The 15,851-nt window shown below is 42.5% G+C and overlaps 2 protein-coding genes across 2 annotated transcripts in view; both read left to right on the top strand.

Annotated features, from left to right (window-relative positions):
- The window catches only part of NCAM1 (neural cell adhesion molecule 1), a 323,962-nt gene that overhangs the window by 25,990 nt on the left and 282,121 nt on the right, over positions 1–15,851 (top strand).
- LOC102433589 (zinc finger CW-type PWWP domain protein 1-like) lies at positions 11,475–13,672 on the top strand. Its single transcript, XM_023757901.1, is given in 3 exon segments — positions 11,475–11,525; positions 11,592–11,859; positions 11,862–13,672. Coding segments are annotated over 2 exon segments (1,902 nt in total). The 5' UTR covers positions 11,475–11,525; positions 11,592–11,621; the 3' UTR covers positions 13,526–13,672.

Genomic DNA, 15,851 nt, shown 5'->3' with positions numbered 1-15,851 from the left:
AGAGGCACAGCCATGCGGAAATCACAGGGATTCACCATGGCTAGAGCGCAGGATAGGAGGGAGATGAGATGGAAAAAGAGGAATAAGGGCCAGACCATGAACACTCGCGCTGGCTGGGCCAAGGCTTTGCATGTTCCCTAAAGATAACTGAGTACGTGTGGGGCATGGGGGAAGGCAGCATTTCAGTTCTACATGTAGGTGTGAGACTTATATTTATCAGAAGAGACATAGGTATCACTCAAATGGCTACACACAGAATTACTGTACGACCCAGAAATTTTACAACTAGGCATCTACACAAAAGAAATTGAAGAAAGGAACTCAAACACATACTTGTACATTGATGTTCATTGCATCATTATTCACAATAATCAATAGGTGGCAACAACTCAAGTGTCCATCAACAGACGAATGGGTAAATAAAATGTGGTATATATGTACAGTGGAATATTAGCTATATAAAGGAATGAAGTTCTGATATATGCTACAACATGAATGAGCCTTGAAAACATGATGCTATGTGAAAGAGTCAGACACAAAAGGACAGATATTGTGTGATTCCATTTTCATGACATTTCTAGAATAGGCAAATTTATAAAGACAGACAATAGTTGCTGTCCTTGACAGGAAGTAGACTAAAGAGGCCAGACATGGAGGAAGTTAATTGCCTAATCGGTACCGAGTGTCTGTTTGGGGTGATGAAAAGATTTTGCAAATAGTGGTAATGGTTGCACAACATTATAATTAATATATAATTAATGCCACTGAATTGGACACTTAAAATGGTTATAATAGCAAAATTTATGTTATATATTTGCTGCAGTTAGAAAAAAAGGAAGGGAAAAGAGACAAGTGCTAACCAAGGCAGCCCTGAGAAGCCCTTGGAGGAGAGGTGGCCGTGTGAGTTGGGCTTAGAGGCTGGGGGCTGGTAGTAGGGCCTGGTGCAGGTGGAGGCCATGAAAGCTGGAAGGAGGGCACTGGCACAGGGACTGGGGGGGAGGCGACATTCAGAGAGTGTAGGTAATGGTGGATGGACTATAGTCCTTGTGCCCCATTTAGACAGGGAGCGTAATGAAGAGAACAGTCATTAGGTGCTACAGTAGCATCTAAGAAAGGCACCCAATGGGGTCTCAGGGGTGGGGCAGGCTTCCTAGAAGCATGAAGTTATGCTGAGTCCTGAAGCATGAGGAGGAGGTGGCGAGGCCCGGAGGAGGAGGGGGATGTGCCAGGTAGAGCCAATGGGATGGGCAGATGGAGAGAAGACTGGACACTGTGGGATGGGAGCTGAGCAGGAAGTTGAGTGTGACTGTGTGTCTGGGGTATTCAGATGGGGAAGTAGCATCAGATTTTATTCACAAGGAAAGAAGGTGGGATTGAAGTAAAGGAGAGGTAGCATGATTCATTTCTTTAAATACTAATTCTTCAAACCTATTTTTATGAGACAATCCCTCACTCCCATTCAAAAAAATAAAGAATAGCGAAGTCACTGTCTAATCTAATAACTTCAATATTCACATTGGAGAAAGTATATAGTTCACTTCTATCTTTACTCAGCCTCATTCATTTGTTCATTTATTCAATCAGTCACATTCGATAAATCTGAGTCTTATTGTATTCAAAGTATTCTTCTATAAGATCAAAATAATTACACAGCTATGGTTAGTTTTGCACTTCCTTAAGTACCAGTCCACACTCTTCACATATATTTTCTCCTCAGCTGTCCCAGGAACCATTGTTATCCTCTTTCACGGACACAGGCGCCTGCTCCCTGTCCCATCTGTGCAGTATCTAAACATTCCAATCAGCAACTCTCAGTCATCCTGCCTCCATCATATCTCTGTGACCCATCTTCACCTGTGTTCCCACTGCCACTGTGTGACTGGTAGGCCACCATCATCTCTGTGGATCAGTGCCACACTCCCCCAGCTCACTTCCCAGCTTTCAGCTCTGTCCCATGTAATGCGGGCCGTCTCTAGCGCTACATGTATGCCCACCACCACACTCCTCTGACTCAGCAGATGATCTTTCCTCTTATTTGACAGAGGAAATAGAAACCCTTCAATAAGAATTCTCTCCCCAAACTTACAAACACACCAGTACCCACACCCATCTTTGCCTCTTCGTGCTGTGACAATGGCTGAGATGAATCTGGTTCTGTCCAAGGCTAATCTCATGCACCACATCCCTTCTACCTCCTGAGAGTTGATTCTGCCAGTTATTCCCTCTGGTGGCTCCTTTTCACTGTCATTTGAACACGACCAAGTCTTCTCCTATTTAAAGATATTTTCCCTCTATCTCTTAGCCTCTTCCAGTGCCTGTCCCCTTCCTTTCTCTCTGTAGTCTGGTTTTAAGCCCTACCACCTCACTAAGACTGTTTTTGCCCAAGTCACCTATGACCTTCTCATTGCTAAATTCAAGAGAGATGCTTTTCAGTCCTTGTCTTACCTGACTTATCAACAGACTTGACCTTGTTAGTATCTGCCTTTGGCTCCCACAGCCCCACATTCTCCTGACTTGCTTCTTAGCACCTGGCTTCTCCCTCTTGGTCTTATTTTTCTTGGGTCTTCTTCCTCTGCCCCTCTCTTAAACAGTGTTTCCCGGGCTCTCCTAGGCCCTCTTCTCAGACCCCTTACACTTTCTCTGGGTAATCTCATCTACTCTCTAGTTTCAGTTACCATCTTTATACTGATCTTTATACACAGTCACCTGGAAAGCTTGTTAAAACACAGATTGTGTCTAATTCTATATGTCTGAATGGGGCTCAGAACTTACGTTTCCAACATGTTCCCAGGGGTTCTGGAGGCTGCTGATCTGGGCACCATGCGTTGAGAACCACTGTTCAAGGTAGTCTCTATGTTATAACTTGAGCGATCTGATGAAGTGACTTCTCCCATGTAGGCCTCAAAAACAAGAGCTGCCTACTGCTGTTAACATTAAAATAAAAAGGCCTTTCAAAGGAAAGACAACAAGCATTTATTTGAGATCAAAGAAAAGCTATTCGGGACACACTGATTCAAGCAGAAGCCCAAGGGATGGTCAGATTAGAAGACAAAGGCAAGGGCTGTTTAGGAGAAAGGGAAGGGAACAGTGCATCAGTAGTACAGTAGTAGAAGGAAAGCCTTCCTATTGGCGCAGATAACATAAACAGTGATGTTAATTCTAAATAATGTTTGTAACTTTCAGCCCAGTAGTCATAATAATGGCTTTCCTGTTATCTTTGCAAACAGTTCTTTAGGGCACAAGGTTGCTCTAGGCCCAGGCCCAAGCTTAATTTGCCCTGAAATAACATCCCAAAGGTTTGAGGCATAAGACATGCCAGACAGTTTCTCTGGCATGGCAGCTCCGGCTCCGTGTGAAGGTGGCTCCATTTATTATAGTTATTTGACACTGCTTTCAGCATAAAATTTCGACTCCCTAGTGTAGCTTACAAGATCCTTCATAATCAGACTTCTGCTTCTCTCTCCAACCTCAGTGCTCACTGTCCTCACCCCCTAACCTTCCACCCCAGCTCCCATAAACTGTATGCAGCCTGCAGCCTTTGTGTTCTTACCTCCAGGCCTTGACGCTGGATTGCTACCTCCGCAGGCAGTCTTCGCTTTCATTTTGCCTAGAAATTCTTATTTAGTTCTTTGGTTTTCCGTTTATAAGTCGTTTCCACTGTTCTCCGAGCGGTCAGCTCTGGATTAGGCGCTGCCTCCCGCGTGCTTCCCCTGCGACCGGTGCAGGAGTCCCAAACCTGTAACGCGAAGAAGCCGTTACCTGAGGACACATCTTGTTGACGATGTACAAAATAAATGGAGATAAAGCCTAGGCTCACAGGCACAGTGCAGAGCTGTGCTGTCTTGCTGCTGAAACGCTGAGGGCAGTTCCCCAGGAAAGAGCGCCGAGGTGGCATGCCTGCTGGGGTGCTTGTGGCCTCTGTAGGCGCCCTGCAAACCAAATGCCAAACGCTATTTTTGCCTTTATATATATATATATATATATATATATATATATATATATATATATATATGCAAAAAGTCTCTTCAGAATAGCGAAAACAGGTACTAACATAGGTCTTTAGTCAAAGTGAAGTGGAGTAAAGCAGACTTTTGCAATGTGAGCATCCCTGCATTCCTCCCAGCATATTCATCATGTACTTACCGATCCAACTACAGCTGCATGTTTGCGGGACTGTTAGTCTCATCCATCAAGCTGTTCTGTGGAGGTAGGTGCACGCGTGTCTTTGTCATCATCGCATTGCTCAGAGTAGCATCGTGCCGACACCGAGCAAGAAGTGTTTGCTGAATGAAGGTTGGTAATGTCTTCAACTGTCGTAAAGACTAAATTGCCTCAACTGCACAACCAATGACATAGAAACCAAATGACATAGAAATGACCTCCTCAGCCCGGGCCGGTGTGCTCAGTCGGTTGAGTGTCCTCCCGTGCACGGAGAGGCCGCTGGCTTGATTCCTGGCTGGGGCACATGGCCAGTTGCGGGCTAGATCCCCATAGAGGGCGTGCAGGAGGCAGCTGATCCATGGTTCTCTGTCATTGATGTTTCTCTTTCCCTTCTGCTCTCTCTAAAATCAATAAAAGCATATTTAACAAACCAACAAAAGATCTCCTTAGTTTTATCAGAAAACAGTATAGAAAACATCATAATTTACTCATGTTTACTTATTGGCAAAGTATTTCTGAAGTTTGTAAAGAAGTTCGATTGGTTCATAGGAGGTTTTAAATGATGGGCACGCTGTTATTTAATAGTTATTAAAGACTGGCATTGTACATTCCTCTGCCCCTCTCTTAAACAGTGTTCCCCGGGCTCTCCTAGGCCCTCTTCTCAGACCCCTTACACTTTCTCTGGGTAATCTCATCTACTCTCTAGTTTCAGTTACCATCTTTATACTGATCTTTATACACAGTCACCTGGAAGGCTTGGTAAACGGTATTTAATATATTTATTAATAATTTGTTCATTCAGAAGAAGATTGGATTGCTTGTTTATTCAGCATGCTAGGAAATGGGGATCAACTATGAGCCTCAAGGAACTCACAGTCTGATGGAGTCATACATTTTCAATCTCTTTATTAATTGTAATTGGTCTATAAGGTTTCAACCTAAACATAAAGGTGTTTATGGTGGCTATTGACACTGCAGTGTGAAAATGCTGCTTTTTTAGTCATGGGAGACCCTTAATTGCATCAGGCATTTTTTCCCTTGCAACCATGAAGACTAGCTTTAATCCTAGTAAGTCCTGGTTCTTGTTAATATTTATCCTTCACTCTTGTTAATGTTGAGGTTTTGTGCATGATGTCCTTGTGAGAATAGTTAAAATAATATTATTTGGATACATTTGGAAGAACTCTTCAATACTAGCATGCGAGGATTGCCCCGGTGTAAAGAAGAATGCCTCCCGTCTGGAAACATCCGTGTCTGTTTCTAGGAGGGGAAATATTCATGTCTTCTATTTATGTCTGCTTGCACTGGGTGACTTTTGCTTTCTGTTTGTGGAGCTGGTATTGGGGACAGCTGAGAATAGGGCGAGGCACCCCTCCCACATGCCTAAGAACTTCAGGACAGTGTTAGGGTGCTGTCTTACACTGCATGCACAATTTGTCAACACCCCCCAGACCCACCCCACCGCTTTGATAAAGTTTGTCATGTATTCTCTGTGTATAAAGAACCATGGAACACTATGTTTTCCAGGAGTTTATAATCTTTCATTCCTGAATTGCCGAAGAAAGGTGTTGGTTTGGTTGTAGTCCCATTAATCATACCGCAGTCCACAGTAACATGTTGTGGCATTTTAAAGTCAGGCTGGGATGGATTTGAGATGGATTTCCTGGCATGTGATACTTCCTCGGTGCTCCTGAATAAAATATTAATTAGAGAATGCTGGGGTGATTAATATGAAGATGGTTAAATAATTCTTAGATGACATTTATCGTGGTTGGCAAACACTGCATTGCTTTTCTAGAACACTGGGGGGTGGAGGGGAGAGAGCTCTGATGGATAGCTCTTTACCTGAAAGAAGAGGAAGTCCTTGCCAGTGGGCGCTGACAAGAGCTGCTCTGTAGCTTGTGGATTCTCCAGGCCGCTCCATGAGCAGGTGCATCTGGTTCTGTCATCCCATCATCATTCAGAGGAGCCATGTGAGAGAGTTAACCTGGGGACTAAGGAATTTGAAGGATCTATGAATATTCTTCTAATTTAAATTGTTTCTTTAAAGCAAAATTCACAAACATCTCAGATAAGAATCTCTCTTGAAAAGTAAGGCATCTCAGACATAAAGATGAAGGTTAAAGATCAAAGGTCATTTGAATTGTATGAAATGAATTTATGCCCATTAGGTAGCTCTTATTTTTTTAGAGTGAGTTTAATATATATTAAAGAAAACAATCAAGTTTTATGTGCCTTTTCAGATATATGTATTATATGATACAGGCCGTACTGAGCCTATAATAGGATTCTTCTGTCCAAGAGGTTTGTAACTTATTTTGATTGGAAATGGGATGCATTTTTCTGTAAGATGCTTGAGCGTGAGGCAGCTCTTCATATCCTCTGGGTGCTGAGCAAAGCGTCCTGCAGGTAAGTGCCCAATAAGCTCTTAATAGACACCGTTTCCTTCTATGTCTGATGTAGGTAGACTCATTGGTTCCTGCATTCTGCATGTACTTATGCCTTTGACAGAGGTAAAAATTGAAAGAATTTAAATATTTAAGTAGATGTTACTGAGCTGAATTATAGAAAGCATTCTGGCTGGGAATGTGTGTGCAGTGGTTTGGTGACAGTGAGTAATAAGAACGGGTGGTCCTGAGGGTTAAACTGTGGGTGGCTTTGCTCACCAGATGGGATGTATGAGTGATCAGAGGTTGCATTTGAGTTTTGATTGTGAGGATTAAAGGAGGGGTTTATTCAAGAGACACGAAGAGGGACGATAGGAGAACTGGGTGCTTGATCTGGGTATGGACCAGAGGGAAGAGTGGTCATGATTTAGGTTCAGGCTGGGGTGACAGGAAGAAAGAATGGCACTAACAACAGAAATAGGGATGGGAAGAGGGGGCTTTTTAATTTTTTTAGAAGGTGATAGTTTGGCTTTGGGCAAGTTGACCTTGAGGTTAAAGTGGACTCTTTAGGAAGAAAAGCCAAGTAGACAGCTGGAAATATAAGCCTAGTATTCTTAGGAAAGATTAGGTTAGAGACATGTGCAGTCATTTAAATAGTAGATGGGTCTTAGAGAGTTGAATGCTTTTAGAGAAAGAAGCAGAGAGCACCAAGGACAGAGCCGAGCCAAACACCCACATGCTGGGCATGGGTAGTTTTTTGTGTTTTTCTCAATTACAGCTGACATCCAACATTATTTTTATTAGTGTCATGTGTAAGCATAGTGATTAGACAGTTATATAATTTATAAAGTGATCCCCCCAATAATGCAAGTGCTCATCTGGCACCACACATAGTTATTAAAATACTAGAGGCCCAATGCATGGAATTTATGCACTGTGCAGGGGGGAGCAGGGGGATCCCCTCAGCCCAACCTGCGCCCTCTAGCAGTCCGGAGCCCTTGGGGTATGTCTGACTGAGGGCTTAGGTGGGCTAAGCCCTCAGATGGACGTCCTTAGTGCTGCTGCAGGGGTGGAAGAGGCTCCCGCTACCGCCGCTGCACTCACCAGCTATGAGCCTGGCTCAGGGCTTCTGGCTGAGGGCCAATCCCCTTGTGGGAGTGCACTGACCACCAGGGGGGCAGCTCCTGCATTGAGCATCTGCCCCCTGGTGGTCAGTGCTAATCATAGCGACCGGTTGTTCGGCCATTTGGTCTATTTGCATATTAGCCATTTATTATATAGGATTATGGACTATATTCTCTATGTACTTTACATTCCCGTGATTATTTTGTGACTACCAATTTGTAGTTCTTACTTCCTTTTATCACCCATCACCCGACCCCCACCCATCTGGTAACCGCTAGTTTGTTCCCTGCATCTACAAGTCTGTTTCAGTTTTGTTTGATTGTTTATTTTGTTCTTCAGATTTCACATAAAAGTGAAATGATATGGTATTTGTCTTTCTCTGTTTGATTTTTTTTCAATTAGCATGATACCTTCTAGGTCAGTGATGGCGAACCTATGACACTATGAACTCATTTTTTTGGTTGATTTTTCTTTGTTAAATGGCATTTAAATATATAAAATAAATATCAAAAATATAAGTCTTTGTTTTACTATGGTTGAAAATATCAAAAAATTTCTATATGTGACATGGCACCAGAGTTAAGTTAGGGTTTTTCAAAATGCTGACATGCCAAGCTCAAAAGGTTCGCCATCACTGCTCTAGGTCCATCCATGCTGTTGCAAATGGTAAGCTTTTATTTTCTTACTGCCAAATAATATTCCATTGTAATATATACGTACCACACCTTTTTTACCCGCTTATCTATTGATGGGCACTTGGATTGCTTCCTTATCTTGGCTATTGTAAGTAATGCTGCAATATATATAGGAGTGCATGTATATTTTGGGGTTAGTGTTTTGGGTTTTGTTGAATATACTAGTATACCCAGAAGTGGAATTGCTGGGTCATAAGGAAATTCTATTTTTAATTTTTTTAGGAACCACTGTACTGTTTTGTATAGTGGCTGCATCCTCACCAACAGTGCTAGAGGGTTCCTTTTGCTCCACCTCATCAACATTTGTTTGATGATTTATTGATGATAGCGATTCTGACAGGTATGAGGTGATTATCTCATTGTGGGTTTCATTTGCATTTCTATGACAGTTAGTGACATTGAGCATCCTTTCATGTGTCTGTTGGCCATCTGGATGTCCTCTTTGGAGAAGTGCCTGTTCAGGTCCTCTGCTGGCCTTGGGCTGTTTTTATATATGATGTTGAGTAAAAATAGTTACTAAGTCAATTAAGCAAATTGCTGTTTTTGTATATTTCAAAAAAAATAAAATAAAAGCACAGAGCTTCCATTTTTGCATCATGCTGCTGCCTTGAATTCTTATTCCTTTTTTATCCATTCCTTTTGGCTCCATTTTAATGAAGACATTTGTTTTTAGTCCATATCCATTCTTGTTGGGATTTTTTATCTTTTATGGTGGTGATGAATAACATAGCTTGATGGGGGAGAGATTATTTTGCTTTCATTGATTTAAAATCTCATAGCATTAATGAAATTATATTCCAGGATACTGGCAAAACTCATAACTAAGATTCTTAGTTCAAGAAAACTACCTTTGGCATTTATGAAAATGAGAAAAAATTCCGACTTTTTTTTCAAATGGAAAGAGGGTGGATTCTACTACCTATACTGGTGCATTTAATGTCCACTTCGGGCAAGTTTTAAGAATGTTTTAAGAATTAAGAAAGTTTTAAGAATTAAGCAGCTCCTATATGGGCCTGGAGAGGGTCAGCAATCATGTAGGTTTGCTGTGAACAAGTCATGTCAGACCTCAGTTCTTTCTTTGGCAGGATTGCTAGACTGAAGATGGAGTTTATAGTTGTTTATCATGATAGTCAAATGGAGAAATACATGCAAGGTGCAAATAACTAGTCAAATGGCCATATCCATCATCAACTTGGAGTGAATGTCCAGATTGGATTGGATTTGCAGGACTTTCCTGTACTTTCTTTTTTTATTTTTAAATGCTGTTTTTTAAATTTGTGTTTATTGATTTTAGAGAGAGAGGGAGAGAGGAACCTCAATGTGAGAAACATTGATGGGATGCCTCCTGCATGCCCCCTACTGGGGATCGAGTCTGCACCTTGGGCATGTGCTCAACTGGGAATCAAACAGGTGACCTTTTGGTGCATGTGGTGACACTCTGACCAACTGAGCTACCTGGCCAGGGCCAAGATCTAAATTTGCCATGATGAAATTTAACAGGAATAAAGAAAGGAAAAATTCATGTATGGGTCCTAGATGATGCTTCATAATTCTCTTCTCTTCTTCTCGCTCCTCTTTTCACAACTTCTAGAGAGTTCATTGCTCTGTTTCTGTCTCAGAGCACTTTTTACAATGCACTGTTCTTGTTGGCCCGACACTGGCTTCCTCTGCCCTGTGAGCATTTTGAGGCTGGGACTGTCCTGTAGATTTTCCTCAGTCTACTACCTGCAGGACACATCAAATGACTGAGTAAACAAACTAGAACTTGGTGGCAGCTCTCTGAAAAAGCCTTAGTAACCTCACTGGGTGGACAGTGTGATGTGGTTGGCAGAATATCACAATTGATTTCAGAGAAAGGAACAGAGAAGGGGAGAGAGATTGAAACATCAATGATTAGAGACAATCATTGATCAGGTGCCTCCTGCATGCACCCTACTGGGGATCAGGCCGAAACCCGGGCATGTGCCCTGATCAAAAATCAAATTGTGACCTCCTGGTTCATGGGTCAAAGCTCAACCACTGAGCCATAATAGGCTATCACTATTTTTAATTCCTGGTTTGGTAAAGTTCTTAACTTTAAGCTTTCAACTGTCTTTGCTTTTTGTGTTGTCAGCTATGGATGGACATCAATAACACCTCTACACTTTCTCAACTCTTCCCATTTTCTCTCTTATCCCAACCTTCAACATGTGCCCTTTTCTATGTAGTATCAGTGCGGATAAATTAACCTTCTTTTCTTGACTCATAAGTGTCTTCAGTGATTCTTTTATATCATAAATTTAAAAAGTTGATAATCAATAAAAATGTTTACATTATGATGACCAAGTAAATATTGTTCACTGAGGAGCCAAGTAGAATATTATGATTATATTTCTTTTTCTGTAAGGATTTCCACTCCTATAAATTTCTACTCTTTTTGGTCTGCTTCTACCACCTTGTTATGCTTACCCAGTGTCTCCAGGTCTCAGGGATGGTATCAGGTGTGTGGAAACTCTGCTGTGACTAGGGGTTTCTGATTGCTCTGTCTGCCTGCTGCTGCCCTTTGGGTGATCGGCCCTGGATCGGCTACACAGCTGTCACCCAGGACCACCACCCTCATTGCTCTTTGGCTGAATCCAGTTGTTGGAATGGAATAACTTTATTTTCTTTCTTGTTTACCATGTAGCCTTGAGCAAATTTTCAAATAATTTCCTGAGAAAGGGTGAATGAAAAGTAAATGGCTTGCATGATTAGTTCATGCATGTCTAATGTCTTTACTCTGCCCAAGCAAGTCTGAAGATGTCTTTATCACTGTCCTGGTGATTATAAGATAGACTAGATATGACTTGGGAAAATAATTTCCCATTGGAACCAGAAGGCATTGCTCATTGTCTTTTAGTCATTGTGATTCTAATGAGAAGTCTGATGCCATCTGGCTTTTCATTTTTGGTAGGTGCTTTCATTGTTCTCTCTGGAAACTAACAGGATCTTCTCTCCATCCTTGGTGTCCTAACATTCTGAACACAGTGTATTGAAGCCTAGGCCTTCAAAATTTAGTTTCCTTGTTACTTGATGGGTCATTGCAATGAAAAGAATTACATCTTGACTGAGAGTTCGCCGCTGGAGGGAACTGTGGAGCTTACGCGTGGCCTCGTGCCTTTTCTTGGTGGCGGGAAAAGTGGGTCGAGGTTGGAGGGGCTTGCAGAATTGTTGCAGTAGTTCTCTCTGTTCCTCGCTCCAGAAGAGCACAAAAAAAGTGTAGCTTCTGAGCTGAATGATGACAACATTGCAGAGTAAAGAAGAGTATGGGAAAGGATCAAAAAAACCCTTTATCCCACCTGCACAAAAAGTGCATAGCCTGATGCCCTATAACCCTAACTCACACAAAGAGGAGACTCTGGGGATCAGTTCCCTGGAGGCAGAGGCCGGACCAAACCTGCTAAAGGCCAAGTTAGAGAAGAAGGAGGAGGAAGCAACCACAGTGAATGGTCCATGCAGTGATCAGGAGAAAAAGTAAAGGTTCAAGACAACAAGCAAGCAGAGAAGAAAGAAAAGGAAAAATCAAATCTTACCGATGAAGAGTTTGAGGAGATTGTCCAGATTGTTCTACAGAAGTCCCTCCAAGAGTGCTTGGGTATGGCTTATGAGACTTCCTGTGCCCAGCCCATAAGACATACCCAGTTAGACAAGGAACCAGGAATTGCTTCTTCTACTACTGATAATGATAATGCTGATAGAGAGTGGGTAACGGTACCTCATATTCTAGAGATTTCAGCCTCTCAGGAAGATGGAATAATCCCATCTAAGCCAGACCAGCCAGATCTTGCATCATCTGAGAAGAAATTCAGTAAACTCTCCTTAAGGAGAAGAAAGAAAAAAGCTCAAGATGAGAAAATGAAGAAAGCCCAGCGAGGACATGAGCATAAACAGAAAGACCAACTGAAGAAAATGGTTCAGGATCATGCTCAGATCAGGGACCAACAAAAAGGAGAGGAAAGTGGTTTTGGTCAGTGTCTAGTCTGGGTCCAGTGTTCCTCCCCAAACTGTGGGAAATGGAGGCGGCTTCATGGGAACGCTGACCCCTCAGTCCTTCCAGATAATTGGTCCTGTGACCAGAATACAGACTTGGAGTACAATCACTGTGATATCCCTGAGGAGACCTGGATAGGGCATGAAAGTGATGTGGCCTATGCCTCCTACATCCCAGGATCCATCATCTGGGCCAAGCAATATGGTTACCCCTGGTGGCCAGGCATGGTAGAATCTGACCCTGACCTGGGGGAATATTTTCTTTTTGCTTCTCATCTTGATTCCTTGCCGTCTAAGTACCATGTGACATTTTTTGGAGAAACAGTCTCTCGTGCTTGGATCCCAGTCAATATGCTAAAGAACTTTCAGGAGCTGTCTCTGGAGCTAGCTGGAGTGAAAAAGTGCAGAAACAAGGACTGCAGCCAGAAACTGGGGGCAGCCATGATAATGGCTCAGGAGGCAGAACAGATCGGTATTCAGGAGCGGGTTAAATTGTTTGGTTTCTGGAGCAGATACAGTGGATCTGACAATAATGGGGAAGGAAAAGACTTAATGCTCACTGGGGCTAAGAGCCCAGATTACTTCTTGGAGAAAGAAGAGGAAGAGTCAGACTTGGAGAAGGAGGAAGAGGAGGGAGAGAAAAAAGACCCAACTTTGCCCAGTCCCAAGCCAGCCAAAATTCAGACAAAACCCCCCAAGGCAAGAGGCATAGCAGATGGACGAGATGGGACTCAGCAAGGGAAGTCAGTGAAGAGATCTCTTGGAAATGAACCTGCAGCTGCTCCTGTACCCATAATGGGAAGGAAAAAAGTGCATGGGAATTCAGATCCTGACCAGCCAGGTCCTGAGAAAAAATTTAAAGCTCCCCAAAGCAAGGCTTTGGTAACCAGCTTGTCTGAAGAAAAAGAGGTTCTAATGGTGTCAGAGGGCCTGAACCTACCAGCTCATCACAGGGCCTGTCCTGCCTCAGGGAAAGGAGAGCCTGGACCCCAAGAGCTACAGGAGGCTGGAAGCTTCCCTTCTGACGATGAAGCCTCCAGTGACCTGGACCTTGAGCAACTCATGGAAGATGTTGGAGAAAAGCCAGAGCAGAGGGTGGAGCTGCAGCATAGAGATGACACGGAGGAGTTCACCTTCTTTGAGGAGTAGTTCTGTGCTCTCGTGTTCTCTTCCCTCTTCCCTGAGAGTAGGAGGGAGAGCCTCTCAAAGGGCCCCAGAGAATTATTGGGATTGGCCATTGACTACAAGATTAATTCGCTGAAGTCAGGGTTGTATGGTTTATGTGTTAATAAAATAGGTTACTGGCTAAAAAAAAAAAAAAAAAAGAATTACATCTTTCAATTTGGGGAAATTGTCTTCTATTAGCCTGAGGTCCAGAAACCTGATAATTTGGTCCTAGGTTTAGGAAGGTGGGGGAAAGGAGAAGGCAGTCGGTCCATCCTCAGTGTCAGCCCTGCATCTCATCGTCTGTCCTGGTGTCCTGCACCCTGAGTCTGTCTGGGTGTCTGCAGAGCAGGTCAACTCCTTCCTGGGCCATGGGTGTACTCCTGGACTACCTTTTCCCTGCTTCTTTTGGCACCTGCTTTTGTAGAGATCTGTTATAATATCTGTTTGTTGAGGGCCCCCTCCTGTGCTCCGCTCTTATGCCTCCATGCCCCCTTTATCCTTTTATTATAAGGAATATTTTAGTAGCCCCTTATGATAGTGGAAACTTGAGTGGGAGGAGAAATGAACCTTGTGTTCTGTCATCCCAAAGGTAGAAGGACTCAGTGGGATCTCACGCTTGATAGGGCTGTCCTGTAGCCCAGCCTGGGTCCCTGAAGTTAGGGACATTGTCTTATTCATCCTTTTCTATATCCTGGAGCTGGGCACATGGTCAACATGAATAAACGTCTGCTAAATTATAACAGGTGTGGAAACTGAATTGTAGTATTTAGGAATGATAAAGTAACCTCTTGTGTTCAATGTCGGTCAGACCTTTAATACATAAATACTAACCTGTGCCCTTCACCCACCACCACTGGAATTCATAGCATTAAATGGACGTGTGAAAAATAAAGAGGTTTTATGGTGAATCGGATGCCCACCCACCTAACTTTGGATTGTTGGCTTTAGTGATTTTATTTCCCATATCACAACTGTCTGAGAAGTAGCTCCTCTAAGTATGTATACTGTTTTTTTTTCATATATTGCTTTAATTGCTTATTTTTTTCTTTGCAATTAGAAAGCTGCTAGAACCTGACACTCCATTTTAATGTCAGCTAAGCTGAATTTTAACTAAAGTAAGGATCCTGTGGTGGCATAAACTAATGTTTACAGCAGCAATTTATATCCTGTAAAGGTTTTTGTTGATATTCTAATGTGCAAACTGCCAGAATTGTTTTTTAAACTGTGCTGCTTTGAGCAGGGATTAAGGCACTAATTAGCATGCTACTGTCATCTACTTGTGTACTCTCAGTGGAGAAGGACTGATGTTGTAACATGTAATTGTGAACCTTAAGCAGCAATAGTACTGGTAGAGATGGAGCAAGTCTGCAAAGTATATGATTATTTTCAGATTTATCTGATAGCGTAGACATAGCTCTGGGGAAAAGTCGACGTTAAAGCCTGCTGTGAAGGTCTTTGGACATATCTCAGATAGAAATGGAATATGGTCCCGGTGGTGAGAATCTGCTGACCCCTGTCTGGTTCTGCTTGCCTGGTTCTGTTGGAGCGATCCATCAGCCCGCCTGAGTGGGGAGAGTGTGGTGGAGCCTGACCCCAGAAGCGCCCAGACACTGATTTCTCACTGAGCATAAGAACCAGGCTTTCTCTGTGCAGGTTAAACTCCCCGTGCCATTTATACTATCTTTCCCTTTATCTGCTATTTTCACTTTTTAAAAAATGTCATCATACACAATTAATTTGATGGAAAAAGGGGATATAATTAATTGTGATCTCTGTTTATAACTTTAAATCTAATTCCAATTTTTACCTGTGTGCCTTTGTATGGTTTGCATAGTTGGAAGTTGTGCACATATGATGTTCTACTTCTCCAAGTGTACGTGGTTTTATATATAATTTACATAGTTGTGTATATGCCCGTTTTTTTAATGTGGTAAGAACACTTAACGTGAGAGCTACTTTAACAGAATTTCAAGTGTACAATATAGTGTTTTTAACAACAGGCACAATGCCGAACAGCAGATCTCTCAAACTTACTCATTTTGCATAACTGAGACTTTATATGTACCATTTTTAACAAAGGTAAAGTATCCGTAACATTGATGTGCCATAAGATACTTAATCTTTCATTGTTAGGAATTGATATGTTTTTAACTGTTCATTATCCTATATAATAAAAGGCTAATATGCAAATTGACCGAATGGTGGAATGACCGGTCCCTATGACGCACACTAACCACCAGGGGGCAGATGCTCAACACAGGAGCTGTCAGTCAGACATCCCCCAAGGGCTCCCGGACTGTGAGAGGGT

This window comes from Myotis lucifugus, unplaced genomic scaffold (assembly GCF_000147115.1).
Source record: "Myotis lucifugus unplaced genomic scaffold, Myoluc2.0 scaffold_117, whole genome shotgun sequence".
NCBI lineage: Eukaryota > Metazoa > Chordata > Mammalia > Chiroptera > Vespertilionidae > Myotis > Myotis lucifugus.
This window is presented reverse-complemented; position numbering and strand designations above follow the sequence as displayed.